Consider the following 27,949-nt stretch of genomic DNA (forward strand, 5'->3'; position numbering starts at 1 on the left):
TGAGCTTTGCAGCAAAGTGCTGTTCTTGTGGTTAACTTCTGTGCTGTCCCTGGATGCTTATTCTTTCTTTGGCACAAAGAGTAACCTGATGGTCACAGTTCTTTATTTAATTTATTTTGAGTTATTTGAGCATGTGAAACGGATGTATGGTTCAGGGCTCTTGGTGAAGGTTAAGGGCCAAACTGGCTGTATAGCACAGGGAGAGATTTTTAGGAAGGAAACAGGAGCTAAGTTCTAGCACAAAGGGAGACATCCCTCCATCCTGCAGATAATTTGTCTTATCAGCTTGTTGTTTTGTGTCTGGCAGGGTGAATTTGTTAATGAATATGTTGGGGAGCTAATTGACGAAGAGGAGTGCCGAGCCCGAATCCGCTATGCTCAGGAGCACGACATTACCAATTTCTACATGTTGACACTGGATAAGGTATGTGCAAGGAATCTCTTGCCAGCATCCTGAACAGAAGTAAAAAGATGGGAAGGAAGTCATGGTAGTCCATGTAGCAAAAAGATGCTAAGCATTGCTGATGAGCTGGTCTTCATTTCCTCTGAAATTACTAAATGAATTAATGTGTGGTAGAGGAGCTTCAGGATGGATTTCAGGGTTAGGAGGAAAGTCTGAACAGGCATTACCTGAGTTTGTTCAGAAGAGGTGAGGACAGTTGTCTGAGGACTGTAGATCCTACTTCTGCATAAGAGGATGAATTTGGGAACATTGGGATCCTTCCTAGCAGCTGAACTTTGGAGAGCCCAGAATGGGGTTGGTGTGTGCCAGAAGAGGCAGGTAAGTTATAGGCATAGCAAGACCTTCATCTGAGTTCAGATCTTAGGTCTTGCTGTTCTCAGTAGACTGATGGATTTAGTTACACCCACAGGGTCCCCAGTGGCTCCTGCAGGCCAGGTTGTTGCTATGAACTCTTGATTTTCAGAGGTTTAAATGGTTTTGTCAGCCGCTTTCCACACTTTGTCACTCAGCCACGGAAAGATGGGTAACATGAAAGCAGACATGGGGAAGAAGCTGTAGAGTGTGGTCAGGATAACAGTGACTGCTTTCTTTCCCCTCATCCTGCTGCAAGTTCACGCTGACCATATCTTGTTTTCCTTGTATGGCTGAGGGCAGACCCAAGTGTTAATATCTCCCTTAATACTACAAAAGCAAATCTCAGTTGCAGCTTCCCTCTCCTCTCCAGCCCCACAACAAGCTGTGCACCAGTGTATCTCAGCTCACACACTCTTCCTGTTTTCCTTCTATACACTGACATGTAAGAAATAGGAACTGCTATTTTGCTTTTAAGCGGAAGTTGGGGCCTGGAACCACAAGCACTGCCTTGGAAGTGTGCTGGGGTGATGATTATCCAGTACTGATGCCACAGGGAGACCTTGTATTCCAGAAAGCAACAGTGGCACTGTCCTGGCTGTTTGGGAACCCCATGTCTTTGAGGAGAAGGATGATGTGCAGGAGGCTGTATTGCCATGTGATCTGCCAGCACTAGCCAGAGGCATCAGAGTTGCTTGATTGCGGTTGATGACAGCTGATTAAAATGTGGTTTTCTGGGGTTTTTTTTGCAATTCCAGGATCGAATCATTGATGCTGGGCCAAAGGGCAACTATGCTCGGTTCATGAACCATTGCTGCCAGCCCAACTGTGAGACTCAGAAATGGTGTGTGAATGGTGACACTCGGGTCGGGCTCTTCGCACTTGTAAATATCAAAGCTGGTAAGGAGCACACTGTTAATGCCTGCAGTAGTCTCAGGGGTTCTGTAAGGAAAAGGGAGGGTTTGTAGCTCTCTGGAAGAGGATTTAATTTTTATTTTCATAGGGGTATTAATGAGGCTTAACAGCAGCACTAACGTAATGAAACACACAGCCATGGTATCAGTGGAGGTTGATACAGGGTCCTGCTACAGAATCAATGCCCTTTTTAGCTGTAAAATGTGGTAGGGGTGAGGGGTTGCACTGAATTTTCAATCTACACTGATCTTTGGGGGAGATGAAATAGTTTGGTGTCTTGCGTGTAGTGGTGGAAGTGACTTGTGGCATTGTATTTAAAAAGTGCTTTTACTTCAGCAGTAAAACATTCTGTCTTCTCTGTAATTCATTAACAACTCGCTGGGTTTTGATCTGCTTTTGTGCCAGGGACTGAGCTGACTTTTAACTACAATCTGGAGTGTTTGGGAAATGGAAAGACCGTTTGTAAATGTGGTGCACCAAACTGCAGTGGCTTCCTAGGAGTAAGGCCAAAGGTATGATGCATGCTTTAAGCTTTTGTTCTTCCAGATTGCCTCTCTGCATAGATGTGTATCAATCATTGGTTGCAGACGTTTCCTGTTGAAGAGATCATTTAAGTGTGGCCATGGGAACAGTGCTTGAAATTAGTTAAATATTCGAGTTTTCATTCTGAGAGAGCAAGTTTAGTCTTCAGTTTCAGAGTTGCTATAAATAATGGCAGGAAGCTTTATTTTACACTGAAAGAATAAGAGAAAGAGAGTGGTTCTTTAGTATTTTTTCTTAAATATTCTACTTCTTATCATGACATTTTCCATAGCACCAGAGGAGCAAAGGACAGGCATGGGAAAGACTTTATTAAATAACCAAGAAAACACAACTCAGCCCATTTCCCAAAGTAAAGGCTTGAGTAAATTGTGAGCATGCATGGAAGGCCAGCAAACTCACATTCCTTCACACTGAAATTGCTTAGAACCAGAATGCTGCTACTTTACCATGCATTCTGCAGTAAAGTTCTTGGTTTTAGTCTGGGTTTAATGAAATGAGTGATTTTTACACATCAGACAGACATAAGACATTTACCATATCTGTAGTTGGAAAACCACCAGCTTTTAGAACTCGATATTTTGAAGGCTTTGATTTGTAACTATAGTGTTGCAGTAACAGGAATTGATTTCAATTACCTCCTTGTGTGAGCTGGTTCTCACTGGGAAAAGGAAATAACAGGAGCAGTTGGCCAAGTTCCCAGCTGTCACCTGCTAAATCTATGTCTCAGCTGTTGGTTTGTTACAAGTGCTTCACCAAATCAGTCTGCTCTGGCATGTGGATCGTGCCGTGCCCACAGTTAAGGGTTAAAAACCTCCAGTGGCACAGTTGTTGAGTCCCATCAATATATAGGGAAGGTTTTATGAATTCTCCAGAGATTAGTTCTTGATAAAAATTAGCTTACAAAACTAAAAAATGGATGTCTTCAGAAGCTGACAGATGAGGGGAGTGGTACATCTGATGTATTTAGTTCTTTTTCGGGTTGCAATTTAAAGTTCAATTGATTTTGTGCTGCCCCTGTGTTATACATGGTTTGACTGTCATTTTTGCCTTGAAATTGCAGGCTGCACGATGGAAATGAGAGAAAGGTGCCCTTTAGTTGGCATTCATGTTCCATTGTGATATCTGAGGCAACTCGTTCCATCTTGATGAGATGGGCTAAGGAACAGCACCGAGAAAACAGTACCTTGGGGTGTTTTTTAAAAAAAAATCTTCTCACAATAGATGCATTTTTAAACTTTCTGAAGATACAGCAAGATAAAACTGATTATACTCAAGTTCACTCTTAAAAGTGCCTTCTAACAGAGAGTGTGGAAGAATGTTTGGGAGTCTATGGTACTGCAGGGAGCAAGTTGGAATCAGCTTAGTCCAGCTGTTAGACCTCTCTTAGACATTTCAAATTAGCTGTGAAGGGATTTTCTTGTTCTCTGTAATTAGGTGGCCAAGGAGCTAGGCTTGAAAATTGGTGGCATAGTTTAGGTGGAGGAATTTCATTGCCTGTATTTTCAGTGATAAGAAAGGCCCAGCTTGTCCCCATTGTCAGGGGGAATGAAAGCAGAAACATCAACATGTGAAGAGGAAGGAAACACTCAAGAGATGTAAACTCCTTGGTGACAGGAAAGCTGAATAGCCAACTGCAAAGTTCTGAAATTGTAGGTCTGGAGACCAAGGTTTTTAAATGTTTTGGTGATGAAAATATTATGCACGATATTTTTGCAGAATAAGGGATGTAAAAATTGCTTCATAGGCATCGTCTCAAAACACAGATATATCCTGCATGGAGAACACATATTTGAACACAAAGAGATGTAGAAAATGGCACAGAATTTAGCTCATGTCTCCTTAGATAAACTAAACTGATGGTGCTTTGATAAGGTCAGGGCTGAGGGCAAGAAGCGTCATCTTTGTGGAGTTGAGTGTTGCACACAATGGGAGGCTCAGCCTGGCTTGGAGGGGGAGCTGGAAGAGCAGGGTTGGAGGAAGCCTTAGGCCAGAGAAGAGAGCACTTGAACCATTTAATTGCCTGTCCTGGGTCCAGTTGTAGTTACTTCACTACACTGATAATTTAACTGTACTGATGATGCAGAGTTTGGTTATCATTGGCATGAGAGAGTGAGAGGATGGGGCAGTTGCAAATGAATAACTGCATATAGAGGGAATGGCAATTGGATATTCACACCTGGAGAGGTTAACAGCAGAAACAAATCCACCATGAGAGGGTCATAGCTGGGCAGTCGTGGTAGAGAAGGAGCCACTGTGCTGCTTAGCTGCCACAGGACTGAGCTGTGGTGTGACCCAGCTCTGAAACAAGCAAATGGGGGCAGTGCTTTGGGGGAATTTCCTGTTCTTTTGGCTAAATGTTGATGTCTCTGTACACTGTCTGTGATGTGTTATCTGAGGTAGCATGTGTAATTCTGTAATTGTTGTTTGGGATAAATATACTCAATGAGGGCAGAGAAAAGCCACTGAGAAGACTGAGTGTGCAGACTGTGAAAGTTTCAGTTTGCAAGCAGGAGAGTGTGTCCCAGAGATTTCTTCAGGGAGATATAAAAGTTTCAAATGTCGAACTTGATCTTGGAGGTCTTTTCCAACCGTAAAGATTTTGCGATTCTGGGGCAAAAGAGCAGCAGTGACACAAGAACAAAGGTCTAAACTGATGACAGATAAATTCATACTGGAAATGGAGAGGGAAGTGATGAATGTGAAAAAGTGCAGGAAGGCTCTGGGTAGACTCCTTATGAGTCATGTGTGCCAGGAGACCTGACTGCTTTGACCTGAAGAGTCTGGGACTGGTGGCACGAGCTCAGTGACACCAGGCAGCCCCAGCTCCTCATTCTGCTGTTGCTGGTTATATAAATTCCATGTCCAGTCAAGCTTTGCTGCATGACTTCCAAGCTCTTTCAAAATAACTGGGAGCTAGTTCCTGTAGTAACTTGGTTGCCAAAAACCGAGTAGCACCAGAGGTGCCACGCAGGTCTCAGGTATAGCTGGCAGTGGGATTTGTGTCAGCAGGGTTTGCAGCAGGAAGGGAGCAGGTGAATGGGGCAGAACCCTGCATTAACCAACATCTTTTCACCCCCAGAGCCAGCCCAGCCTCAGCGAGGAGAAATCCAAGAAGCTCAAGAGGCGGCCGCAGATGAAGCGCAGGTCGCAGGCGGAGGTGATGAAGGAGCGGGAGGACGAGTGCTTCAGCTGCGGGGACGGAGGGCAGCTGGTCTCTTGTAAGAAGTCAGGCTGCCCCAAGGTGTACCATGCTGACTGCCTCAACCTGACCAAGAGACCTGCAGGTCAGTGCTCTGCACAGCTGGGCGCTGCTTGGGTCACAGTGTTGGCTCTGGGTGTCCTGGTGCTGCTCGTGACCTTGCACTCTGTTCACAGCATCTTAACATTTAGAGAAATCTTTCTCACTTGAACAGATCTTGTTGTCCAACCAACCCAGCCCTGGTTTGCACCCCACTGTGACTGCAAAAGGTGAACTAGTTGCTGAAGGGGGAGCTGGTCCTTGCCTAAGATATGGTGCTTGTGAAATGACCCCATTCCTGGGGTCTGGCAGAGCACAATCCTAACAATAGCTGAGGCATTGGTCATCACACTGACTGTTTTCCCGAAGCTGAGGACAGTTGTGAGTACAAGCACTGCTGGAAAATATGAGCTAGAAAAGAATCTCTTAAATGTCTGAATAGCCATCTTTCTCATAGTACCAAAGCATATTCTAGTTTGTAGTGAAACAAGGGCAAAAATTTGAAATAAAAATATACTCAAAAAGTACAGTCCAGCCTCCAGCCTGTTCCCCTGCTTTCCATTTGCAAAGTCTCTTCTAACAGCCTGACTTAAAAACACAAAGGATTGCCAGCTCTCTGATACATTTTTTTATATAGTGGAAGGTTGTTGTCTCAGTCCTTTTCTGGCTTGTACAAACATAGCCTGAAGGTTTTATTCTTGATCTACTCAGGACTGTGTCCCATTTGCCTACACATTTTTTTAAAACTGGAAACAAGTATTTTAACAGCATTGCAGCTGAGGCCTTGCTTTGTTCTGACAGAAGAGAAAAATTGTTTTTACATAAAATGCCTTTGGAAATTATGTTTTAGTTGTTTTGCAAAAATAACTTATGTGATGTTGATGGTTTGCTTTATCCTTCTTGAGTTTTCATCTTGATAATTTTCTCATATTTATTTCTTCCTCTTGCAATCCTGTTTTGCACTTGGCTTTAATTACACCTTGTTGGTGCGAGAGCATTTGTCCAGTTTAAATTCTGAACCTGTCCAAATGGATTTTTGCAGTCCCTTACAGGTTCAATGTTACCTACCTGTATCTGTAAGAGTATTTACTGTTCTGCTTTAAGAAATTTAAATAATTGTACAGATTAAAATACACTCCTGAAGGATGTAATGTGAAATGGCTCCTCAGCTTGCCACAAGACCATTAATAACTGTTTTTTGAGAATGATTTTCAGTCAGTTAGAGCAATTTTACTCCTTTTATACATAGGCAGTGATTTTCATGGCCTGCTCCTCAGAGTATCATTCAGGACATGAAAGGTTCAGCACTTTCTACTTCAAATGTTTCCTCTGCCATGGGCATTGCTGTCAAGTAATTGCAATTTCCTGCTTGTTTGCATGTTTGCTAATTGTGTGATCTTACTTGCAAGAGCTCCAGGCTGTCCCTGGAGAGGGTGCTTATTCATTAGACCTTTTTATCCTGTCCAAGACCATTAGAGTGGTTTGATAGGATTTATCCTTCCTGCAACAAACTAGCAGGTTTTGACTTTTTAAATTTTCCGTCTGTACAAATGACCTTTATAAGAATGGTCCCAGGGTCTTTGCAGTGTTGTGTGGGTCTCTGGGATGCTGCTGGTGCAAGGGGAGCAGTGACAGTCTGTGCTGCAGCACCATGAGCCAGGAGCAGGGAAGACCATGGGAAGTGTTAAACATCCTCACTTAGAAAAAAATGCTGAAAAATTGGAAAAGACACATAAGAGCAGCATGCATATTTTGAGACTGGAACAGAAGCCTTGGACTGGCTTCAAAGGAGGGGAAAAACTTAGTACATGTTGCCTTCAACCCCAGGGGGAAAGCAGCGTGAGAGAGGGGAGTGGAGAGCTGCTGTTGCACAAGCCCGGGGAGCAATGGCCACAGCTGCTCAGTCTGTGCTGCAGGAACCAGCCTCCCTGGAAAGGAGCTGTAGCCACAGGTCTGTGGGTTTGGTTCAGGCAGGCTGGGAAGTGCTCTGGCCTGGCTGGTGTCTGTGATTGCCCTCTGGCTCAGAGCTCTGTGTCAGGGCTGCTCTGCGAGGAGCTGCTCCCCACAGCAAGGCAGGGAGCAGGAGAGATGGGGGATGTGGGGTGCTGGGAGAGCACAGAGACAGGAGGTGTATTTGGAAAAACATCTTCGCTCATCCTGTGGTGAGAGGACAGGAGCTCAGCATGTGTCTGGTTGTATCCATGAAGTGGAAGTGTTTGGTATAGCCAGACACAGCCTTGGCTGAGGGAGCAGGAGGCTGAGCCAGTGAGGTTAATTACAAGTGAGAAAAGCCGCGGTCTCTGAAGTGTAATGTGTTTTGCCTGCTGGTGGTATTGGTACTGATGGTCAATAGCTTTGCTGTGAAGATGGAGCTGCTGGGAGGGCAGCTTTGTTTTATCGTGGCCATACATGGCCAGAGCTTAAGGATGTGCCTTTGAGTTCAGAGACAATAGAAACATGCCCCTTGTGATCACTGCTCTCTCACTTCTTCTTTCTAAAAAACAGGAAGGGTGGTTTTTGACCCAGGATTAAAAGATGAATCTGACATGTTTGCTTTAAAAGTCCTTTGGGTGTTGTGCACAGATAACCTCTGCCATTTTCTATCAAAATTAGCGCTACAGAGATGTGAAAACTGGGGATGTCTGCTCCTCTCTAGATACCTCTGTTGTCTAGTTAGTGCTGTGCAGGAGCCAGGTGGGTTTTTGGTCTGAGCTGATGTGGCTTGTGTTTGTCATGATGATCATTGCCCTTGCTGCTTCTGAGAATGCAGATTTATGTTAATTGCCTGTCGAGCTAAGGCAGAAACTGAAGAGGCCATGTAGAATTGTATGTGGGTATTACAGGAGCGTTCTCACTTTCCCCTGAACTCTCTTGCAGCAGGCCTTTGTCTCTTGCCCTTGTCCTACTCCTAAGGTGTGTTTTTTCTCCCATGTCCATGCTGCAGGAAAGTGGGAGTGCCCCTGGCATCAGTGTGACGTGTGTGGTAAGGAAGCAGCTTCGTTCTGCGAGATGTGCCCCAGGTCCTTCTGCAAGCAGCACCGGGAAGGAATGCTCTTCATCTCCAAGCTGGATGGACGATTATGCTGCACAGAGCATGATCCCTGTGGGCCTCACCCTTTAGAGCCAGGAGAAATCCGTGAGTATGCGCCTCCCATAGAAGACCTGACTAACGGCGAGGACACCCAGCCACCAGAGCAGCTGCCTGCAGACACAGAGGCAGACACAGACCTGAGTGTTCAGCCCCAGGACAGCCTACCTCAGTCTGTGGCCCTCAGACTGCAGTCACCAGAAAAGCCCCCTGCTACCCTAGCGCTGAGGCTGCCTTCTTCAGACAAACCCCCCACCACCCTTGCCCTGAGGCTGCAGCCATCAAACAAGCCCCCCACCACCCTGGCCCTCAGGCTACCTTCACCAGACAAACCACCTGCCACCCTGGCTCTGAGACTGCCACCGTCAAATAAACCCCCCGCCACCTTGTCACTGAGGCTGAAGCCATCCAACAAACCCTCCACCACCCTCTCGCTCCGGCTTCAGCCTTCGGACAAACCTCCCACCACCCTGTCACTCCGCCTGCAGCCATCAGACAAGCCCCAGGCTGCCCTGTCCCTGAGGCTGCAGTCAGAGAAGCAGCCCATCATTGTGGCGCTGCGGCCTCAGCAGCCCGACAAACCTCCCAGCAACGCGGTGCTCTGGCCGCTGGACGAGTCCTCCAGTGAGGCCTCGCAGCCTCAGCTGCCGAGCAAATCTCCTCCGGGATCGCCGCAGTCCCCGGTGGACGCGTCACTTGTTACTGCTGGTGACCTGCAGCTCCAGCTGTCAGATGAGGCTCCTGATGCCCCCGAGGTTTTGGAGTTATCGGACAAATCCCTCATTGACAGCAGGGAGCAGCAGCCCGAGCTGCTGGATGAGTTCCCCGTGAAATGCCTGCATCCTCCCCTGTCTGACAGACTCCTCACCACGGTGGGGATGCTGCAGTCCCAGCCGGAGGATGAGCCTCCTGAGGCCGATCAGCTCCAGCCGCTGGACGATTCCTCTGCCCAGAGTCCGCAGCCACAGGCTGTGGAAGAGGCTTCCAGCTCTGTGGTGCCGCAGGTCCCAGCGTTGGAGGTGGCTTCCAGTCCTGAGGTGCTGTGGTCTGTTTCCGTTGAAAAAGTCCCAGACTCCCCAGTCTCACGGATCCTGCCCTCAGAGAAGGCTCCTGGATCAGCTGTACCACAATCCTTGCCTCTAGAAAAGGCTTCTTTCTCTGGGGTAGTGTGGGTCCCAGACACAGAGAAGTCTCCCAGCTCTGGGTCACCCTGTCCCGTGCCTCCAGAGAAGGCTGCTGATTCGGGTATGCCTCAGATCCTGCCCACTGAGAAGGCCCCTGGCTCCCACTCACCACATGTCCTGCCCACAGAGAAGGGTCTCAGCTCAGGGGCCCTTCGGATCCCGCTCACGCAGAAGTCTCTCTCCCCCGGGGTGCTGCGACCCCTTCCTCCAGAGAAGGCTGCCGACTCTGGGGCCCTGCGGGTTCTTCCTTTGGAAAAGGCTCTCAGCTCTGGGGTGTCTCGGCCTCAGCTCTTGGAGAGGCCTCTTGCTCCTACAGCCCCGTGGCCTCAGGCATCAGATAAGCTGGCTCCTGCTGTGGCTCCTCGGCCTCAAGCCTTGGACAAGCCTCTAGCTGCATCAGCTCCGAGGCTGTTGCTGTCGGAGAAGGCGCTGCGTCCCGTCGACCAGAACGCTCAGCTGAAGGAGAGAGGAGCCCCAGCCATGGAGCTGAGTCCTCAGCAGAAAGAGAGGACCATGTTAGCTGGGGAGCAGATCTCTTGGTCTGCTGGGAAGGTGGTGACACAGGTTGGACAAGTACCTTGGCCTACAGAGAAACTACAGACGCATGAGCAAAGCCACTGGTCCACCACGAAAACCCTGACGCCTGCGGAGCAGCCTTCCCGGACAGCAGAGAAACTACCAGAGCCAACCCTTCAGGCCAGCTGGGAAGTGGCCTCAGCCCCCTCAGAGCAGACCCCGTGGACATCAGAGAGATTGTGTGCATTCGAGCAGACCCCTCGGCCAGCCAGGGAAGCGCCGGTGCCCCCGGAGCGGATGCCGTGGATTGTCACGAACGTTCAGACAATTGATCAGATTGCTTGGCTGAATGGAAATGTACAGACTCCTCGGGGGCAGGACCCTTTGCCTGAGCAAAACACAGCGCTAGCCCGTAACCAGGATTCTGTCTGTCGTGAGTTGGCTGACTCAGAGCCAAAGTGAGGTTGGTGAATATGGGAGGCAGGTTTCAGTCGTTTAATGTTTAGGGAGGGGGAATCTTTGTTTTGTTTTTTTTATTCACTTCCCTGAGCCCAGCCCCTAACCCATGCACATCCCATCCATATTCTCTTGTGACACGAGCAAGGACATTCTCTTAAATCTGAGTCTGGCCCAGCCAAAGGAAGAGAGCATCTGTGACCTTCTCATCTTCCTTTTACAAATGGTAGAGCTGAAATAAAGAGTCCACTCTGGGTAAAAATCTCCAATTCCATTGAAATGGTCACATTACTGATCCAGCGTGTTCAAGCTCCAGGTTTGATTTGTAGGTGGGTTCCTAGGCACAGCCAGGGGCCTTGCTCTTGTTACTGCATTTAAAGAAAATGGATCAGTCAGGCTGCCCTGGCACTGGAGATGTTTCAGGGATCACACAGTGAGCAGTCAGGTGTGTGTCCTTGCCAGATTCCAGAAGCAGGGAAAGGATTTTATGTCACCTGGCCAGGTCTCTGTCCCTGCAGAGCGTTGCTTTACGAGGTTTGTCCATGTGTTTACCGGGACATGCTGTGTGTGTGGTTTGCTCAAGGACAGGGATCATCTCCAGTGAGATGGGAGAGGAGCTCCTGCGCTCACTCAGTGCAGTTTTCTCCAGCAATAGGCAGTATCCATTCAGGCTCCTTTTTTACAGAGCTGCGACTGGCTAGGCCCAAGAAGCGGGAAATCTGGAGGAAGTCAGGGAAAAGAGAGATCTTGGAAGAAGTCATCTGGGAAGTTTTTCATTCTTGTGTCTTAATCCTTTAGCACAGGACACGCGGAGTGTTTTCCTGCACTTGACAACGTAGTGACCCATAACGCAGCAATAGCTGAGCAGAGCAGAGTGGGTTCCTGGAGGTGCTGAGCACTGCCCTGCCAGAGGGACAGTGCTCCCTTTCAAATTTCCATCCAGTCTCTTCTAGAGCTCTGTTGTCAGCGTGAGCCAGCGGACTGAGCAGTCCTTTCTCCCTTTGCCTCAGATGTGTTCAGAACGCGTTCCTATAACACCTGGTCTTGCCAGCAGCAAGCCAAGCATGTCCTGCTCACTGCACAGCACAGAGACAAGGGTGCCCTAGCTGGATCGGGACCCATCTCAACACCTTCCCCTTGTGTAGCTTCTGGCTTAACTCTTCTACAACCAAAGGAGACTTGAATTAACTGGACTGTGTCGGTGTGCATGTGTGCGTGCGCGTGTGTGTGTCCATCCAACTGAATTGTAGTTCTCACACTGGAACACGGTGGGCTCCAGCAGCTGGCTGGCTTTCTTTTTTTCTCTTCTCCCTTTTACAGTGAAGGCGATGTTTAGTACCTGGTGGTCATCGGGCTGGTGTCCAGACTAGTCCTTCTGAAAGCCGTTCACTCAAGCGTTGAGGCAGAAGTTGGCTTGGCTGTGGTGCTCGTGGGGCAGGCAGTAGAGTCCCAGGGACCTGCAGCATCTTGTGACCACCGGCACCCTCGCAGGCAGGAGGAGGACAGACGTCCTTTGGTGGCACTGCCTGGCCTGGATAGGGTTGGCGTCCTGCCGAGGAAACGCTGCTGACCAGCTTTTCCCCACTCTCACAACACATTACCTCTGTAATTACCTGAGCTCCACCGATCTGGGGCCGCAGCCTCGGATCTCCCTGCTGCAGCCAGACCCTTGCGCAGCTCCAGTGTGTGTATCCTTCTTCTTCTTCCAGGCAGATCCACAGGCCCCTCCCAAGGAAGGGAGAGTTCAGCCCCATGCTGACCTCCTTTCTCCAGCATGGGAGCAGGTCCTTGTTCCCACCTGGCTTGCAAGTGCCTGCTGCTCCCAGAGCAGGCAGTCATGAGCTTTGCCGTTTTCTGTGAAAGGAGGCAGACACCTTGTACCAAGACAAATCCTGATCCGTTCTCCTTTCCTGATGTGTGCACCCTGAGACAACGTCCTGCTGTAAAGGCCGGGTGTGCTGGGCACAAGGGGACATTACCAGTGCTATTTCTTCTCTAGTCCAAATCATTTCAGATGCTTTGTAGAATAGCTCACAACTTGGAAAAGCTTTATGGCTTATGGAAACTTACTTGTTTAATGTTGTTTTTTTTCCGGGAAGACTGGCAGGTCAGTTCCTGCTTGCTGCTGAAACTAGGGAAGTGCAAGCATTTCTGCGTGACTCCTCCACAAAGGGAATCAGGACAACTCAGATCCATTGAGAGAGAAGATTACTTTAAGGGCATTCATTAAGGTTTTTAAACAAAAATGAAAAAAAAATTATGGCGTTCAGTATATTAAGTATTTATCATGTGTGAGAAGGAAAATAAATCTTGAATTTACATTTATAAGCCTTCCATGAGCTGGACTTAGTCATGTAGATTGTGTAAGTAGGGTTTCCTCAGTGCCAGCGCCCAGCTAGCTCCCACTGTAACCAGAGAGGTCTCTGCACTGCTCTGTCCACCTCCGCTTCGCATTGTCACGTGTTAACTAGTTACTTGTTTCATGAAAAAATAAACTGTGAATATTTTTGGTGCAGGCTTTTTTAAATCTGTAAAATGGAGAAGTTCTCAGTGAATTCTCACAAGAGCAGGTTTGAAAAAAATCACTTCTATAAATCACGGGCTCACGTAGCAGGGTGAGGCTCATGGCAGCAGCCGCCTTTCATGCCAGCAGGTGCTTACCCAAAAGCTTGTTTGGAACAGTGAATATGGATTAAACCTTTGCATGGCATTTTCCACAGCCTACTTTGTTGCAGCTACTGTACCCTGTCTCTCTTCTTGTCTCCCTTTTCCACAAGGATCTGGGTTTTTGGCTTCTTACCTTGCAGCTACTGTTGGAAACTTGAGTTCAGCATAGCTAGGAGACTGCTTGGCAAAACTGGTGTTGAGGAACGTCACTGAAGGAGGAAGACAGGAAGCTGCTCTTCCCTCTTCACCCTTGCTGGAGCCTTGGGCGATGATCTGTCAGATCAGAAGGGCTTTTCAGAGGAAGTAATGGTGCGTTTGGGAGTCTCTGGGCTTTCCTGGGTCATGTAGACAAGGCCTGACCAGCTGTAGAGAGAAGTTCCAGCAGCCCTGCCTTTGTCCAGCCTGCCCTCATTAGGGAGCATGAGCTGGGGAACAGCTTCAGGCAGCAAAACCCCTGTGAAGGAAATGTGGGCATCTTCTGTACTCAAGGTGACTCACTGGTGGCAGCTGGCAGCACTGCCTTGGAGGAGGAGCGGGACATGTCTGTGTTGAAGCAGTTGGGTAAGTTTGCTGCCATTTGTTACTGCCTTCAGAATTCAGCCAGTCTGAATCACAGGGGATTTTAAAAGTAAAGGGTAGAGGCAAGGTAACCCATACCCATGGCAGGCTTTGTGGGAGAGACACTGCTGCAGCCTCGAGCTGGGCTCAGACCTGTGCAACAGCTCCATGCCAAGGTTGTGATGCTCTCTTGCTGCGTTGGAGGGATCCAGTCACCTCGTCACTTAGTCCTGGGTCAGCCCTAATTGCACCCAAGATGGGTGAGAGGTGACTCCTGTGTTGATTCACTGGTGTGGAGCACTGTAGAAGCAGAATCAAGGGTGTAATTACCTCTGTCCCTTCCCTGGTGTCCCACGGTGGCCCACAGGAATTTTCCAGACTCATTCCTGGTAGGAGTGGCTCCCTCTTCCCATTTCTGAAGGGGATGCAGGCTCTGCTCCTGTGTGAGCACTTTGCTGGTCAACATCCCTGCTGCCAGGATAACTGCTGCCCCTGCTCAGAGCAGTGGGCTGGGGTCAGCAGTGGGCTGGGGTCAGCAGTGGGCCCGTGGCCTCCGCCCCACTGGAGGACCCACTTTAGTGTTGGATTTCCTCTGTGGGCAGGAGGGTCCCAGGTGCCCTTTGGTGACAGAGGAGCTCTGATGAGGGGTAGCAGCGTGGTCAGGGCCTTGTGCCCCATCGGGATGAGGGTTGCAGAGGAGGAGCCAGCACAGGACGTGTGGGATGTGTGGGCAGGAGGGGAGCACACACAGGCCATTGTTCTGCATGGCTTGTCCCATCTTCCCCAGTGCCCACTGTCAGCCAGGGCTCTGGTGAATCTAGCAGGAGGTTATCACTGTAAGGAATAATCACCTATGCACGTCTCCTGATGCAAATTAGCTCATGGTAGCTTGCTTTATTGCTATTCTCCAATTAAAACTTTTCCTATTTAACAAAAAAAGCTCCACAGGAACCAGAGTCACTTCAGTACACAAAGCATCTGGGTGGTACTGTGGGAGCACACGTTCATTCAGGGTTAAACCCCTGCAGGCAGAGGCTCTGAAGGTGTGGCTGGTGTTAAAGTTTGGGAGGTAAGAGACGTGATTGAATGTAAAGGACATTAAAGAACTAAAGTGAGACAGTGCATATGCTAGAAAAGCTTCAGCTTAGTTTCACAGAAAAAGAAAATGGAAGAGAAAGAAAAAGCAGCCCTAACCTTGATGTTCTTGGCAGTGTGTTAGCCCTGAGCATGCTCTGGGTGTGCCCATCCTATCTGGACACCACAGCCAGTGTTGTGACAGGGCAGGGAGAGTTTGAGAAACTTCAGACCTTCAACATCTTCTGTTTATTTTTAATTTCAGCCTTATCTTCTGATTTTGCTTGATGTTTGGAATAACCATAATTGTAACCTGCTTGTAATGTGCTTTGCCCTAAATTACTGATGAGGCTTTTGGCCTTTGCTAGCCAGTGAGTGTTAAAGCAAAGTGGCAAATCGTGCAGCTACTCTGAAAGTACGGGGGGATGTTGTGTTTGTTCTCCCAGGCTTTGCCCGCGCTAGTTACCCACCCTCCTGTGATAGTGGTAACGCTGGTGGCAGCATTTGCAGCCAAGGGTGCTCCTCCTGCAGCAGCACAGCTGGGCTGATGGGTGCTTGGGGCTCCCTGGGCCTGGGACATGGGACACTGGAGCTTGGGGACTGCTCTGCCACGTGCCTGGCTTCAGCAGCAGTCTCAGCTGTGGGGTGGCAGGAGATGGGAGGATGCAAGATTCCTGCTCCAGGTCCTACAGAAGTGATGTAAGCAAAGTTTGGTGCCGGGGGAACAGGACAGATTGTGTGAGTTCGGGCTGGAGGAGCAGCAGTGATGGACAGTCCCTACAGCACTGAATCTACCTCCTAGGGAAATCTGAGAAATGGGTGTTGCTATGGCCTATTTCAAGGTAAAGTTTTAATCATGTTCGCCCTTGGCAAAGCCCTTGGGCTATTGTGGTGCTATTGTAAACCGTTGGCAGCTTAGCACAGTAGGGCTGGACTCACCTCCTGGCCCTCGGGCTGGGGCTTCTTGGCCAGCTGATCCCATCCCTGTGGAGCTGGGGTCGGGCTTCAGCAACTGTGACTGAAACAGGACAAGGAGCTACTCGGTTCCTTCAGTTTATGGTGGCTTTGAGACTAAACCAGTGTGCCACTGAGCCCCGTGGGGAGCCCGTGGAGCCACGTGAAGCAAGCAGGCATCCGCTACTGCATGTTCTTCGTGTCCGTTTGGTACTGAGCTGGTTTCAGTTTTTATTTCTTTTTCTGATGTTTCCGAGTTGTTGACTTCAAGGAACTGGGTTTTGTGTATTTTTTGTAGACACTGGGAACTTGTTAAAAGGAAAAGCAGCAAGCACACCGGGAGGCTTAAGGTGGAGCATGGCTGGAGCTGAGGGTGGGAGGTGGGATGGTGGGGATGGCTCTCCCTGCGAGGGGCCATGGAAGCCTTGCTGCAGTGGTGCTCCCAGCCCTGCACATCCGTGGTGCTGAGCTCGCTGTCCCACCAGCCTGCTCGCCCCCAAGACACTGACCATGCTGGGCGCCGTGCCTCGCTTTTGCTGTCCCTGCCACCCTCCAGCACTGTGTGCTCCCAGCTGGGTCCTGGCTGCCTGCTAGCCAAGGGCCCTGGGGAGGGTGGCTGCCCACTGCCCCTTCCTCACTGCCCAGGGACATGGGGGGCCACTCATGGCAGCAGCGAAAGTTGTGCTGGAGCCATGAGTGAAAGGTTTGCTCATGGGAAGAACCTTGGTGTGAGCAGCCCCATGCTGCCTCCCTTCCCCTCTGAGGTCTGCTGCCCACGGGTGACAGTGAATGGGGGTCCCCCTCAGGGTCCTGTTCTGCAGGCTCAGGCAGAGGGAAACACATCAGGAGTCAAGAATCCCAGCCAAGGCAGAGGCCAGCACTGGAGCGCTGCAGGGGGGACAAAGGGGTGCTCAGCCCTGGACAGGAGTCGTCTGTCAGTTGTAAGAAGGAATGTCAGAGCAGGTGAGAGTAAACTACATATTTCCAGCATGTATATTATTTTTAGAAGAGGGAGAGGGGAGAGTCTTGGACCATTGATTACTTTAATTTTGCTCCCCTTAGACTGTTGGCTGTGTATGTGAAACTTATCATGAAAAGAGGGTTGCCCTGCCCAGGTGCTCCCAGAACATGTACTGTAATTCTTTGTATATAGAAGAAAAATTACTGTAAAGTAAAGTTTAACTTTACTCTCGATGTCCTCTTGTGGTTTGTCTTGCTGAGTGGGGGGAGGCAGGGAGGGGAGAGCCCTGACAGCCTCGCGCGCAGGGGTACGGCTCAGACCACAACGCGTTTTATTTACATTGTACACCTCGAGAGAAGACGCTTAAATAAATCTGCAAAGAACCGAGCATCTCTGAGAGAATAAGTTACTGGCCACTGCTGGGCCACCACAGCTCCCACAAACGCCACAGGTGGCAGGGAGGGGGTCCCCAGAGTGACAGTCCATGGTTCCTGGCACTGCACGGCAGCCCTGTGCCGCTCTGTGTGCCAGGTGAGCAGTCCGTAGGCTGTGCTGCAGACAGGCCCCAACAGCTAAAACACAGCAGGTAAAAAACCAGAGTCCGGTGTGCACCAGCTGCTCCTCCAGCAGCAGCAATTCCCTTTTGGCACAGGAGCTCAGTGGTGGCAGCAGCTGTAGAAGTAGGGACTGTTCCTCTGGCCCAGGTTGACACCCTTGTCCTCTGGAAGAGAGCAGGAGCAGCAGGCTGCTGGCACATCCACGCCACCAAAGCTGCTGGTGCCAGGTGTGGGTCCTGGCAGGTCCCCTGGGGAGGGTTTGGTGCCCCGTGGAGAAGCGGCGAGGTTCAGGGTCATGGCACAGCTCACAGCCCAGGGCAGGAGGCACAGCCAGGCTGAGCGTGCCTGGGCAGGGCTGGTGCAGAGCTGAGCCAGTCCTGCAGCCCAGCAAGTCTCCTGGCTCCCAAATGCCACCACGAGCCAGCTGGGTGGATGTGCTGAGCCTGGCCTGAGCAGGCCATGAGATGCTGTGATGGAACTCAAACTCTGAGACAAACCCTGGCACAGAGCCACAGCAGCCCCCCAGGGAAGTCTTTTTGGGCCCCCAGAGCTCATGCTCTGCACCCAGAAGCACAGGGTAGGGTGCCTGGGAAGGGACAGGTCCTGCCTACTCACCTGTCATCACCTGGAAGGCGGAGAAGTTGACATAGTCCTCGGCGACCTTTTGGAACAGCTCATCTGGGGGGAGAGGAGGCATGGCAGCTGTGGGTGTCCCCTGCCAGGCAGAGCCCCCAGCCCTGCTCAGCCAGAACATGGCCCCAGCAAGGGGCTACTCACCCACGCTCTGGCCCGTTTTACTGGAGGTCTCAAAGAGGTCTGCTTTGATCTCTGAAATGAGGGCCCAGGTTGGCACCTGCTGCATGTGCAGCAGATATGGCTTCATGGGCTCGCCTGCCCCCAGAGTCACCCCTTGGGCACAGGTGCTGCCAGCAGGCTGGCAGGGACCCAGGGCAGGGCTCCCAGCCCCTTGGCCCAGCTGGCCACATGCCTGCCCGTGTCAGGACATGCTGTGCCCAGGGAGGTCCCTGGCAGAGCCGGTGCCTCGCCATACAGGGAGCCCAGGTGCCATCGGATCTGCTGTGGGCCCACGGCAAGGGCAGAGCTCGCAGCAGCTCAATCCTCCCTCGCTCCCCACCCACTCAATGCTCATGAGCCCGGGAAGGGCCACCACCAGCCCTACCATCAGCATAGTCCTGCACATCGTGGAAGTCAACCCCCCTCTTCCTCCTGTCCTCCTCCAGCAGGTCGCTCTTGGTGCCACACAGGTAAATCCGGCAGCCCTGCGGCAGGAAAAGGGTTGGGAGGGGTGAGCCCACGTCCCCACCACCAGCACCCCTTGTCCTGTGGGGAGGCTTCACAGCCCCCAGCCCCCCCGTACCTCCTCACAGTTCTGCAGCTCGTTCACCCAGAACTTGGCTCGCTGGAAACTGCCGCTGTCGGTGAGATCTGGGGAGAGGAATCGGGGTCTGCTGACACTGCTCCTCAGCGCCTGACCCACCGGTGCCACCGCCACCCCAGCCCGGGCCCTCTGCAGCCTCCAGCTCCTTCCCCTTCCCATTCTCCGTGCCCTTACCGTAGCAGACCACGGCAGCCCGGGCTCCCCGGTAGTAGATGCGGCTCATGGCCTCATAGCGCTCCGAGCCCGCCGTGTCCTGGGGGCGGCAGGGGTCGGAAGGTCTCAGGGTTAGGGGGTGCCGGGGATGTCAGCGGGGCGCTGGCACAGCCCTCGCCCCTGGACTTACCCAGATGCCCAGCGTCACCGTCTGGTCCCCCACGGTCATCACCTTGGCCACGAAAGCGGCTCCGATCGTCTGCAAGCGAAGCAAGAGGAGCGGTGGGAACCGGCCCGGGAATGCGGGGGCATCTGGCCTGGGACACACGGTGGAAACCGGCGCAGGGACACGGGGGAATTCATCCCGGGGCGTGCGGAAAGAGGGTGAGGACACGAGGGGACCGACCCGCGTCGCGGGGGGGATGCGGCGGGTCCCAGCCCGGACACGGGGGGAACAACGCGAGGGGAGACGCGGGTGGCAGCACCCCGGGCACACACCGCGGAAACGGGGCGCCCACGGGCAGCGCGCGGGGCTGCCACGCGAGGGGCTCATCCCGGGCCCGGGAGGTGCCGGTGTGCGACTCACGTTCTGGTAGGGCCCGGCGCGGAAGCGGCCGTGGGCGCAGCGCTCCACGAGGCTGCTCTTGCCCACCCCCTCCTGCCCCAGCAGCACCACCTTGGCGTCCACCCGCCTCCCGCTCATCCTCGCGCCGCCGCCGCCGCCGCGGGGCGGGGCCGCACCGGGCGGGGCGGGGCCGGAACCGGGCGGGGCGGGGCCGGAACCGGGCGGGGAGTGGCGGAAGTGCGCGGCGCGGCGGGGCGGGCCGGGGCCGCATGGCGGCCGCCCAGCAGGCGCGGGCCTGAGCGGCGGCCCCATGGGGAAATACTGCGCCAGCCTGGGCGTCCTCAAGGGGCCCTGGGACCAGGTGTTCGCCGCCTTCTGGCAGCGCTACCCCAACCCCTACAGGTGCGCCGGGGCCCTCCGCGCCCCCCTCCCGCCGCTCGGTCCCACCGGCGGTTGCTGCCGCCCCCCGTGCCCAGCCCAGCCCTGTCCCCGGGGGTCCCGCGGGCTCCGGCCGGCGGGGATGGGTGTCCCGCAGCCCAAACGCCCAGCGGGCCCTCGGTTCCTCCCTGCCCGCCTTAATTCTTCAGTTCCTGGCGATTCCCAGCCCCGGGGGAGAGTCGGCGAGGAGCAGGGCGTGATGTTTCCTTCCCCGTTTTAGCAAACATGTCCTGACCGAAGACATCGTGCACCGGGAGGTGACGCCGGACCACAAGCTGCTCTCTCGGCGGCTCCTGACCAAGACCAACCGGATGCCGCGCTGGGCAGAGCGATTCTTCCCAGCCAATGTCGCCCACTCCGTCTACATCCTGGAGGACTCTATCGTGGACCCCAAGAACCGAACCATGACCACGTTCACCTGGAACATCAACCACGCTCGTCTGATGGTAGGCGCTGCTGCTGGGCGGGTGTGCGGGGGGGTCCCAGCGGTGCCCACGGCCGGCTGTGCTTCGCGCAGGTGGTGGAGGAGCGCTGCGAGTACCGGGTGAACCCCGAGAACAGCAACTGGACCGAGGTCAAGCGGGAAGCCTGGGTATCTTCCAGCCTCTTTGGCGTCTCGCGGGCCATCCAGGTGAGCTCAAGCAGTAAAGCTGCTGCTCACCCCCGCTCTACCCTTTCCTTGTGCTGATTTTTACACCCTTTCCCGTTGTTCCCCCCCATCCTCATGAGCTCTTGAGGCTCCCAGAACCATCACTGTGAAAGTCAGTGTGACTTTTCAAGCTGGGACAAAGCCCCAGGGGCTGTGTGTGACAGGGCTCGCACCTTCACTGACTTTTCTCTTGCAGGAGTTTGGTCTGGCCAGGTTCAAAAGCAACGTGACCAAGAGCACTAAGGGATTTGAATACGTGCTAGCAAAAATGCAAGGTGGGCACCAAGGGCAGGCTGAGCGGGATGGGTCTCTTAGAGTTAGAGGTCACTCTGGGAACACTCCAGTCCATGGGCAGGTTGTTGCTTGAACTGATCTGACTGTGAAATCCTCACGCCTTGCCTTTGCCCTGTGTCTTGGCACTGCCTGCTCTTCCCGAGTGGATCAGGCCAGCAGTGATTGCAGGGTCGGGCAAGGGTGGAGCGCAGGCAGGAGGGGAGGAACATGGCAACAGTCACCTGCCTGTGGTTCCCCTTTGCGACGTGCTCTGACGTGCTGGGGTCAGGAACACCGGGCTCATCTTCCTCCCTGTGTGGGGAAGTGCCTCGGTGGCAGGGCCGGTCTAGCCGGCACTCCTGTGGGGTTAATGGCTTCCATGTTGTAGGAGAAGCTCCATCCAAAACACTGGTGGAGACAGCCAAGGAAGCGACCGAGAAAGCCAAGGAAACAGCTCTGGCTGCTACGGAGAAAGCCAAGGACCTGGCGAGCAAGGCAGCCACCAAGAAGAAGCAGTACGTGTGAGGGGCCAGCTGCACCAGGACAGATAGGAGACTCCTTAGATTTTATATTTTTAAAGAAACTGTATAAGTCTGACAATCAGCTGCTGCTTGACCCTTTCTGAGATGTAATTATCATTAAAGAATCTACTCCCACCTCTGATTTGGCTGAGGCTGGCCTGGCTAGAGCAGAGCCCAGTGCTCTGTAGGGAAGACACAGGCCAGGGTTTTACCAAGTGCCTTTACTATAAAAGGGTCGGGTCTGTACAAAAGAGGGGTGGCTGCAGGAGCATGAAGGCATGTTGCTTAATGCACTCATTTCCCCTTCCTGGCTCTCCAGGGGCAGGAGAGCCTTTCTGTAGTCGTGTCTGCAGTGGGCAGCACCACCCCATTCCCACACCAGGCAGCCCCCAGACTGCCCATGGGTGCACAGGGGGAGGCAGGAGGGTGTCCTCAGTGACAGCTGGGCCTTCATCCAGCACCTCTTCCAGTGCCTTGAGGTGCACAGCAGGTGCCACAGCACAGCCCAGCCCCATGCACCCAGTGCCACCCAGCTGTGGAGGGGTAAAGCTGGACTCTTGCCTCCATCTGTGGCCCCTTAGCCTGGCAGCTGTGATGAGGCTGGCCGGGGCTGGGTTTCCAGCAGGAAAGAGGCAGGCAGGCAGTGCAGGGAAGGCAGCGGGCACCGTCAGGATGCGGGGCTGTGGGGGCTGGAGTAGCTGTGGTCCCTCCCGGTGCCAAAGCTGGGCAGCAGGTCCCCGCTGAGCACCACACCATCCACCTCTACCTCGGCATCCTCTGGGCACGGGGGAAGGCCGGGTCAGGCCCGTGGCTGCTTTCCCCTCCCTGCCCACCCTCGTTCTTTCTTTCCCCTTTCTTACCTTCCTCGGAGGGCTCTGAGAGCCGGGACGAGTCCAGGCTGTCAGCCCGTGCCCGTTCCCCATCAGCGGGCAAGAGCAGCGATTCCAGCCGCCGCTGCAGGCTCCGCTGCCGGTCCCGCAGCCGGTCCTTGGCCCTTCGTGCCCTCAGTTCCTGCTCCTGCAGCCTCTGTGGGGACCCGGTGAGCCATGAGCTGGGTAGCCCTGTCGCCACACAACGACCTCCTGAGCGATGCCGGTGCCACCACCCCCCTCACCTGGATGTGAAGCCGGGCACGGTGCAGGAGGCTCAGCGTGGTGGAACGGGACGGCCCCGCGCCCACCGGTACCTGCTGCTTCAGCCGCTCCAGGCAGCACCGGAGCTGCGCTCTCCTGCGGCCGGGCAGGGCAGGGGAGCAACACGGGGGTCAGCCACGGAGCGGCACGGGCTGTACCACCGCCTGCCCCGCCGTTCTGCCCCCACCCACCCATACCTGTGCTTCTCCAGCGCGTTGTGCACCGACCTGCGGAAGAGACGCGGCTGATCAGCGCCGCCGCCACCGACAGCCACCGACCACCACCGCCGCCGTTCACCCACCGCTTACCTGCCGCTGCCCACGGCCCGGCGCGCCGGCGCAGGGCAGATGGCGGCGTAGCCGTGCTCGGCGTCGGGCGGGCCGGGCGGGTGCCGGTGCTGGCGGTGCTCCAGGAACTCGGCCGCCTGCAGCAGCACCTGGATCCTGCTGCCCGCGGCCGCCATGGCGGGAGCGCGGGGGGGGCCGCCAGCCGCGCGCTCATTGGCTGCGGGGCGCCCCGCGCCGCTGACGTCACCGCGGCGGGCAAACAAATTCAGGCGGGAAAGCGCGTGCTTCAAATTTGAATCGGCGGGAGGGGACGGCGCGGGCCACGCCCCCTCTGCGATAGGCCACGCCCCCGAGCTGAGCCACGCCCCCAAGGCCACGCCCTCGGACAGGCGCGCCCCCGGTGACGGGCGGGAGCGCGCACGGCCGTGCCCGCGCATGCCGGAGCGCGCACCCCCTGCTGCCCCCAGCCCCTCGTCCCACGCGTGTCCCCGCAGCGGGGATCGCCGCGGCCCAGCGCCACACGGCCCACACAGACGGGTTTATCGCTTTATTAAAATCCATCCGGTGGAGGCGATAGGGAGGGAAGGGGAGCGCCGGGCCCCAGCCCCCGGGCACGGCACGGCACGGCACGGGCGGCCCCGGGGCTCCCGCTGTCATGTGAGGGCTGTTCTCAGGCCAGGCCCCGGGGGGAGACTCTGTCCCGGGCCCAACAGCAGGCAAAGTTCACCTGTAAAAAACCACCACGAAGCACATTTCCAGCCGGGGGGCAGGTGCACGGCAGCAGCAGGCAGCTCACCCAAAGCACAGCAGCCACGGTGCACCGGGAGAGGCGGTCCTGCGCCCACCATCACTCCGCGTGGGCTGCCACCGTGTGCGGGGTCCTGCCCCTGCAAACCGGGGGGAAGCCTAAAACCAGGCGGGGGGGTCCTGCTGCCATGCCCACCAAGCTCGGAGGAGCTGAGGTGCTGCCCCGCAGCCCCGAGTGGCCCTGGGCACCCAGCTGTCCTGAGATGCAGGTCTGGCACAGGGGCTCTCACTGGCTCCGGGCACAGCGCGCTGTGGGCGGGAGGTGTGTGGTGTAGCAATGGGTGCAGACACGTACGGGTTTGGTCTGGCCGTAGTAGGGCAGCGCCGCAGTGTTCGGTGAGCAGCGGGCACAGAAGATCTGCCGAGAAGCCAGAGAGGGGCTGAGCAGAGCTGGGTCCCTCGGGGACCCCACACGCCCCATCCCAACCCCGTCCTACCTTCCCACAGCTGCGGCAGTGGTGCCGGCGGCGCAGCAGGGTGAAGGGCGAGCGGCAGGCAGAGCACTGGCTGCATGTGCTGTCGGGCACCCACTCGGGCAGGTGGCGGGCACCTGCTGGGCAAAAGACATCGGTAAAAGCCCCTCAGGCTGGCTCCCCTCACAGCCAGACCCCCTAAGGCAGAATGGGGCAGGATCAGCCCCAGCCTCACACCCTGCCCCAGAGCCACAGCACCTGGGCAGCCGCTCACCTGCCCTCCGGAGCCTGGCAGCCTCTGTAGGGCTGGAGCACAGTGGGCAGTCAGCCACGCGAGGAGCATCTGTCACACAGGAGTCACCACCTTTCTCTTCTGCGGGGACAAGGGTTGGGTCCAGCCAAGCTGGAGCTGGGCGGGCACGATGGCCACGTTTTTCCCAAGCCTAGGGCTGTGGCCTTGTCTCACCAGGGATGGGTGAGGGGCAGGGCAGAGAGGAGCAGTCCCACATGTCCCTGGGGATTACTCACTGCTGTAACTCTGCTCCTCTGAGGGCTCCGCCTGCGTGCACACAATCTTGAAGACCGTTTTCAAGATGCTCCTCATGTCACTGGCAAAGTTGGTCTGGAGCTGATCAGCCACCCCTGCACCAGGAGGGTGGGGGTCAGGGTGCTGGGGGGATCAGGTGCTGGGGGGTTGGCTTGGGGGTCACTCACCTGAGATGCAGACGAAGAGGGTGTGCAGCATGTCCTTGGAGCTGCTGTAGCGGGAGCGCAGCTCCGAGCAGCGGGCACCTGAGCTGGCATTGACCCCCATCCCTGGGCCGCTCCCAAGGGGCTGGGGACTGCGCAGGGGGGAGGTGACCATTACACCAGGGATGGTATGAGATTTGCCATCTTGGTCCTGTTCCCTGCCCACCGCACACCCCTGCTGCCAATCAGTGCCCAGGCCATCCACTGCTCTGGGGGGTCCCAGTCGTGTCGTGCAGGTGGGGAGAGGTTGGGTGGCATTAGGAACCTCCAGAAGACTGAAGGGAGCAGGAGGGTCCGCACTGGGCACAGCTGCCCCCCCATCTGGACTGCAGGGATCCTCCTGTTCGGCTGTGCACAGGCTCCTCTCCAGCAGGCAGAGCTCCTCTGCTGACAGCACCCACAACAGGTCCCTGCGGTGAGGGGTTGGCGTCAGCCCCATGTCACAACCCCATTGCTGCCCCACAGCCTCACCCATGGCCCCTCACTGCACACCTGATCTTCTTCAGGAGGCTGTAGAAGGGGCTGAAGACCCGGGACATCTCCTCAGGGCTCCGCTCCAGGCTGAGGGGACCCTCAGGGTAGATGAGGAGACCACTGTGAGGAGACAGAGCCCAGCTCATGTCAGGGGCTGCCTGGGACCCCAGCTCCCCATGAGGAGAAGGGGCTGGTACAGGGCAGGGAACATACCCCTTCTCCAGGAGCTGCACCCACCTGATAATGGCCAGGCGAGGGATGGTGAACATCAGCAGTGGTTCATAGCCATCAATCATCTCCTGGGTCAGGTAGCCCAGGTGCAGGGCTCTGGGGGCACACAGACACCCTTACAGCGGATCTGAGCCTAGGGATGCTGCCCATCCTTGGGGCTGGAGTCCTTGCAGCCCCCACCTGACACACAGTGCCCCTCACTCACCTCTCTACTGTCTCACAGAAGAGCACGATGATCTCCTGCTGCCTGTAGATCTCATCAGGAGACTTCACTGCCACCAGCGAGGACACGTAGCTGGAGAGATGGGGAGACTGTGAGGGCCCTACAGTCCTGGCACAGCCCACCGTGACCCCAGCACCCTACCCCTGCCCCTTACCTCAGCTCAAACTCTGCAAACAGACGGTCAAATTGGATGAGCACAGCCCGCACAGGCTCTGGGTAGGAGCTGGGTTGGCTCAGGCTTTGCTCCCGCAGCACTGTCCGGACCAGCTCCAGGCTGCACAGCAGATTCCTGGCCTGGGGCCGCAGCTGGGCCCCATCTGACTCCTCCATGTCCAGGAAGGTCCCGGCCAGGAGGCACTGCCGGGAAAGGCGCTGTCAGCAGCCAGCACCAAAGGCAATGCCTAACCCCAGGGTCAGCTCATGGTGGGGTGTCCATCGCCCCGCGCTCACCTCGGCAGCAAACAGCATGTGGTTCCCCAAGTTGTCCACCAAGAGCTCCTCGGGGAACTTGACCAGGTAGTCACGGCTGTGCCGCTGCGTGGGGATGCACTCCTCCATGATCCTCTCCAGGACGGCCAGCAGGTGAGCCTGGGGACAGCAGGGGTGTCACCCGCGGCTCCCCGGGGGGACGGAGTCACAGCGGGGTGCGGGCTGCCCCCGTACCTGGCTGAGGTGGAGCTGGTTGAGGAGCACCAGGTACTGCTGTGGATCCAGTTCGGCATCCAGCCCGTTGATCTCGGCCACCACCCGTGTCACCCTCTCGTCGGCAAAGAAGAACTGGGAGAGCAGGCGTGGGTCGGAGCGCTGCGGGAAGAGCAGGGGGGTGATGGTGTGGGCACCCCGCATCTGCATCTGCTGCTTCAGCGGGATCCCAAACCTCCCATTCCCACAGTCGCAGAGGGATCGGACCCCACGGATCCACGAACACCTATTCGGGCAGGTACGTGGGACCTCCCACGGAAGCTTTGGCTCCTCCCGGGGAGCGCCGCCCTCCCCACCCACCCGTGCCTCAGTTTCCCCGGGGGCAGAGCAGGATGAACAAGCTCAGCCGCATCCGGGCAGCTTTGGCACCGATCCGTGCGTGGCTCTAAACACCGGGAAAGGTCCTCCGGAGTCCCCCCGCTTCCTCCTCCCGCTCCACCACGAGGGACCGCGGCCGCCCTCACCGCTCCCGTGATCTCCGGAGCTCCTGGATCGCCCCGACGGGGGCGGTCCGGGGGCTCCGCCGGTCCCGGGCGCAGGGAGGGCGGCCCCGGTGCGCACCCCCGGTCTCACCTTGGGTCGGCGGAGCCATCGGCGGAGGGCAGCGGGCAGCATGGCGCGTCCCGCAGCTCTGCCGCCGCCCGGCTCCCCGCGCCCGCCGCTCGCCGACGGGGCGGGCCGGCACCGGGCACCGCCCGGGGGCGGATCGGAGCGGTGTCCGCCCAGTCCCGGCACCGGGACGACCCGTCTGCTCCTCGACGGACCGGTTCTCTGTGATGGGAAGGGTGAGGGCGCGTCTGCCGTGGGGCGGGATGGGTTTCACCGCCGACTTTCCTTCCCGGTCTTGGTTCCCGTCTCAAATTCCCGACTGCATCCCCGGCTGTCCTCCCCCCGTTTTCTCTCTCCCCGCAGCCCAACCTTCCAGGGACAGGGACACCCCAGCGCTTCCCACAGCCCGCCGAGCACTCCCGAGTGATGGGAAATACCGGGAGAAGGACCCGCAGGCATCTTCACCGTGCAGGGCATGGGGTGCGGAGCGGGGTAATGCAGTGGGAAGGGGGTAAAGTGGCCCCTCGGTGGGAAAAAGAGGAACTAAGTGGCCAAGAAGAGGTGCCGGGGGAGGGGTACACGGGGTGTTGGCCACAGCAAACCACGCCAGCTGTGTCAAAGGAAGTATTTGCTCCAGAGCTGGCACTGCTGGCTACAGGATGTGGGTACCGATAATTCAGGTGGCTGAAAGCCTAATGGGGTGGATTCATGGGTAAAGAATCCGTGGAGGATGGTTGAACAAACACGGCAGTGGCACGTCCTCGGCTTCAGAAAGTCCCTGAGTCATGTCAGTGCCCAGCCTGCACCGGACGGGTGCAGGTGTGGGGCTGGCCCTGGTGTTGGGGCTCCCTGTGTAC

General features: G+C 55.4%; 5 protein-coding genes across 11 annotated transcripts in view; 2 read left to right on the forward strand and 3 right to left on the reverse strand.

Annotated features, from left to right (window-relative positions):
• NSD1 (nuclear receptor binding SET domain protein 1) overlaps nt 1-17,201 on the forward strand; it is a 61,020-nt gene extending 43,819 nt beyond the window's left edge. For 4 of the 5 annotated variants that reach the window (XM_072935199.1, XM_072935196.1, XM_072935201.1 and 1 more), the window contains exons 19-23: nt 308-424; nt 1,573-1,714; nt 2,135-2,241; nt 5,352-5,556; nt 8,455-17,201. In XM_072935199.1, coding sequence (XP_072791300.1) covers nt 308-424; nt 1,573-1,714; nt 2,135-2,241; nt 5,352-5,556; nt 8,455-10,760 — 2,877 coding nt within the window. In that variant the 3' untranslated portion in view covers nt 10,761-17,201. The remainder of the gene's footprint in view (nt 1-307; nt 425-1,572; nt 1,715-2,134; nt 2,242-5,351; nt 5,557-8,454) is intronic. The other variant, XM_072935195.1, reaches the window with a different exon arrangement.
• Nucleotides 17,202-17,276: 75 nt separating this feature from the next.
• Nucleotides 17,277-19,954, reverse strand: RAB24 (RAB24, member RAS oncogene family). 2 transcript variants are annotated; one of them, XM_030283677.4, is made up of 8 exons: nt 19,664-19,954; nt 19,268-19,336; nt 19,099-19,177; nt 18,904-18,971; nt 18,706-18,805; nt 18,303-18,353; nt 18,141-18,203; nt 17,277-17,689 (listed from the first exon to the last, which is right to left on the reverse strand). In XM_030283677.4, exons 1-8 carry the CDS (start codon nt 19,952-19,954, stop codon nt 17,625-17,627), a joined length of 786 nt encoding a protein of 261 aa, XP_030139537.2. In that variant the 3' UTR covers nt 17,277-17,624. The 2 variants fall into 2 exon arrangements, with proteins under 2 accessions (XP_030139537.2, XP_030139538.2); XM_030283678.4 differs by lacking the exon at nt 18,303-18,353.
• On the forward strand, nt 19,879-21,655 carry PRELID1 (PRELI domain containing 1). The gene is given in 5 exon segments (NM_001244195.1): nt 19,879-20,044; nt 20,301-20,526; nt 20,598-20,711; nt 20,926-21,004; nt 21,391-21,655. Coding segments are annotated over 5 exon segments (648 nt in total). The 5' UTR covers nt 19,879-19,952; the 3' UTR covers nt 21,528-21,655.
• Nucleotides 21,656-21,729: 74 nt separating this feature from the next.
• MXD3 (MAX dimerization protein 3) lies at nt 21,730-23,184 on the reverse strand. The gene is made up of 5 exons (XM_002193878.7): nt 22,965-23,184; nt 22,854-22,883; nt 22,638-22,752; nt 22,384-22,549; nt 21,730-22,300 (listed from the first exon to the last, which is right to left on the reverse strand). Exons 1-5 carry the CDS (start codon nt 23,117-23,119, stop codon nt 22,191-22,193), a joined length of 576 nt encoding a protein of 191 aa, XP_002193914.4. The 5' UTR covers nt 23,120-23,184; the 3' UTR covers nt 21,730-22,190.
• A 291-nt stretch (nt 23,185-23,475) lies between these two features.
• On the reverse strand, nt 23,476-27,235 carry LOC101233052 (lateral signaling target protein 2 homolog). Of its 2 annotated transcripts, none has more exons than XM_030283675.4 (12): nt 27,117-27,235; nt 26,505-26,645; nt 26,292-26,429; nt 25,996-26,198; nt 25,824-25,913; nt 25,625-25,714; nt 25,406-25,507; nt 24,878-25,323; nt 24,692-24,805; nt 24,438-24,536; nt 24,188-24,300; nt 23,476-24,108 (listed from the first exon to the last, which is right to left on the reverse strand). In XM_030283675.4, exons 1-12 carry the CDS (start codon nt 27,156-27,158, stop codon nt 23,977-23,979), a joined length of 1,710 nt encoding a protein of 569 aa, XP_030139535.4. In that variant the 5' UTR covers nt 27,159-27,235; the 3' UTR covers nt 23,476-23,976. The 2 variants fall into 2 exon arrangements, with proteins under 2 accessions (XP_030139535.4, XP_030139533.4); XM_030283673.4 differs by having other exon boundaries at nt 24,188-24,303.
• Nucleotides 27,236-27,949: the final 714 nt, after the last annotated feature.

The sequence above is a fragment of the Taeniopygia guttata genome, chromosome 13 (genome assembly GCF_048771995.1).
Source record: "Taeniopygia guttata chromosome 13, bTaeGut7.mat, whole genome shotgun sequence".
Lineage (NCBI taxonomy): Eukaryota > Metazoa > Chordata > Aves > Passeriformes > Estrildidae > Taeniopygia > Taeniopygia guttata.

What these genes read in the sequence shown, in the direction of transcription:
- LOC101233052 (XM_030283673.4), bottom strand. Translation starts at nt 27,158, where the DNA reads ATGCTGCCCGCTGCCCTCCGCCGATGGCTCCGCCGACCCAAG. An exon ending in CCTCGCCTGGCCATTATCAG is followed by an intron (nt 25,508 to 25,624) that starts GTGGGTGCAGCT and finishes GTCTCCTCACAG; the next exon opens with TGGTCTCCTCATCTACCCTG. An exon ending in CCTCTTCGTCTGCATCTCAG is followed by an intron (nt 24,806 to 24,877) that starts GTGAGTGACCCC and finishes CTCCTGGTGCAG; the next exon opens with GGGTGGCTGATCAGCTCCAG.
- RAB24 (XM_030283677.4), bottom strand. Translation starts at nt 19,954, where the DNA reads ATGGGGCCGCCGCTCAGGCCCGCGCCTGCTGGGCGGCCGCCATGCGGC. An exon ending in AGCTGCAGAACTGTGAGGAG is followed by an intron (nt 18,806 to 18,903) that starts GTACGGGGGGGC and finishes TTCCTGCCGCAG; the next exon opens with GGCTGCCGGATTTACCTGTG. An exon ending in TAAAACGGGCCAGAGCGTGG is followed by an intron (nt 18,204 to 18,302) that starts GTGAGTAGCCCC and finishes CTCTCCCCCCAG; the next exon opens with ATGAGCTGTTCCAAAAGGTC.
- MXD3 (XM_002193878.7), bottom strand. Translation starts at nt 23,119, where the DNA reads ATGGCGGCCGCGGGCAGCAGGATCCAGGTGCTGCTGCAGGCGGCCGAG. An exon ending in CGGGCCGTGGGCAGCGGCAG is followed by an intron (nt 22,884 to 22,964) that starts GTAAGCGGTGGG and finishes TCTCTTCCGCAG; the next exon opens with GTCGGTGCACAACGCGCTGG. An exon ending in CTCAGAGCCCTCCGAGGAAG is followed by an intron (nt 22,301 to 22,383) that starts GTAAGAAAGGGG and finishes CCCCGTGCCCAG; the next exon opens with AGGATGCCGAGGTAGAGGTG.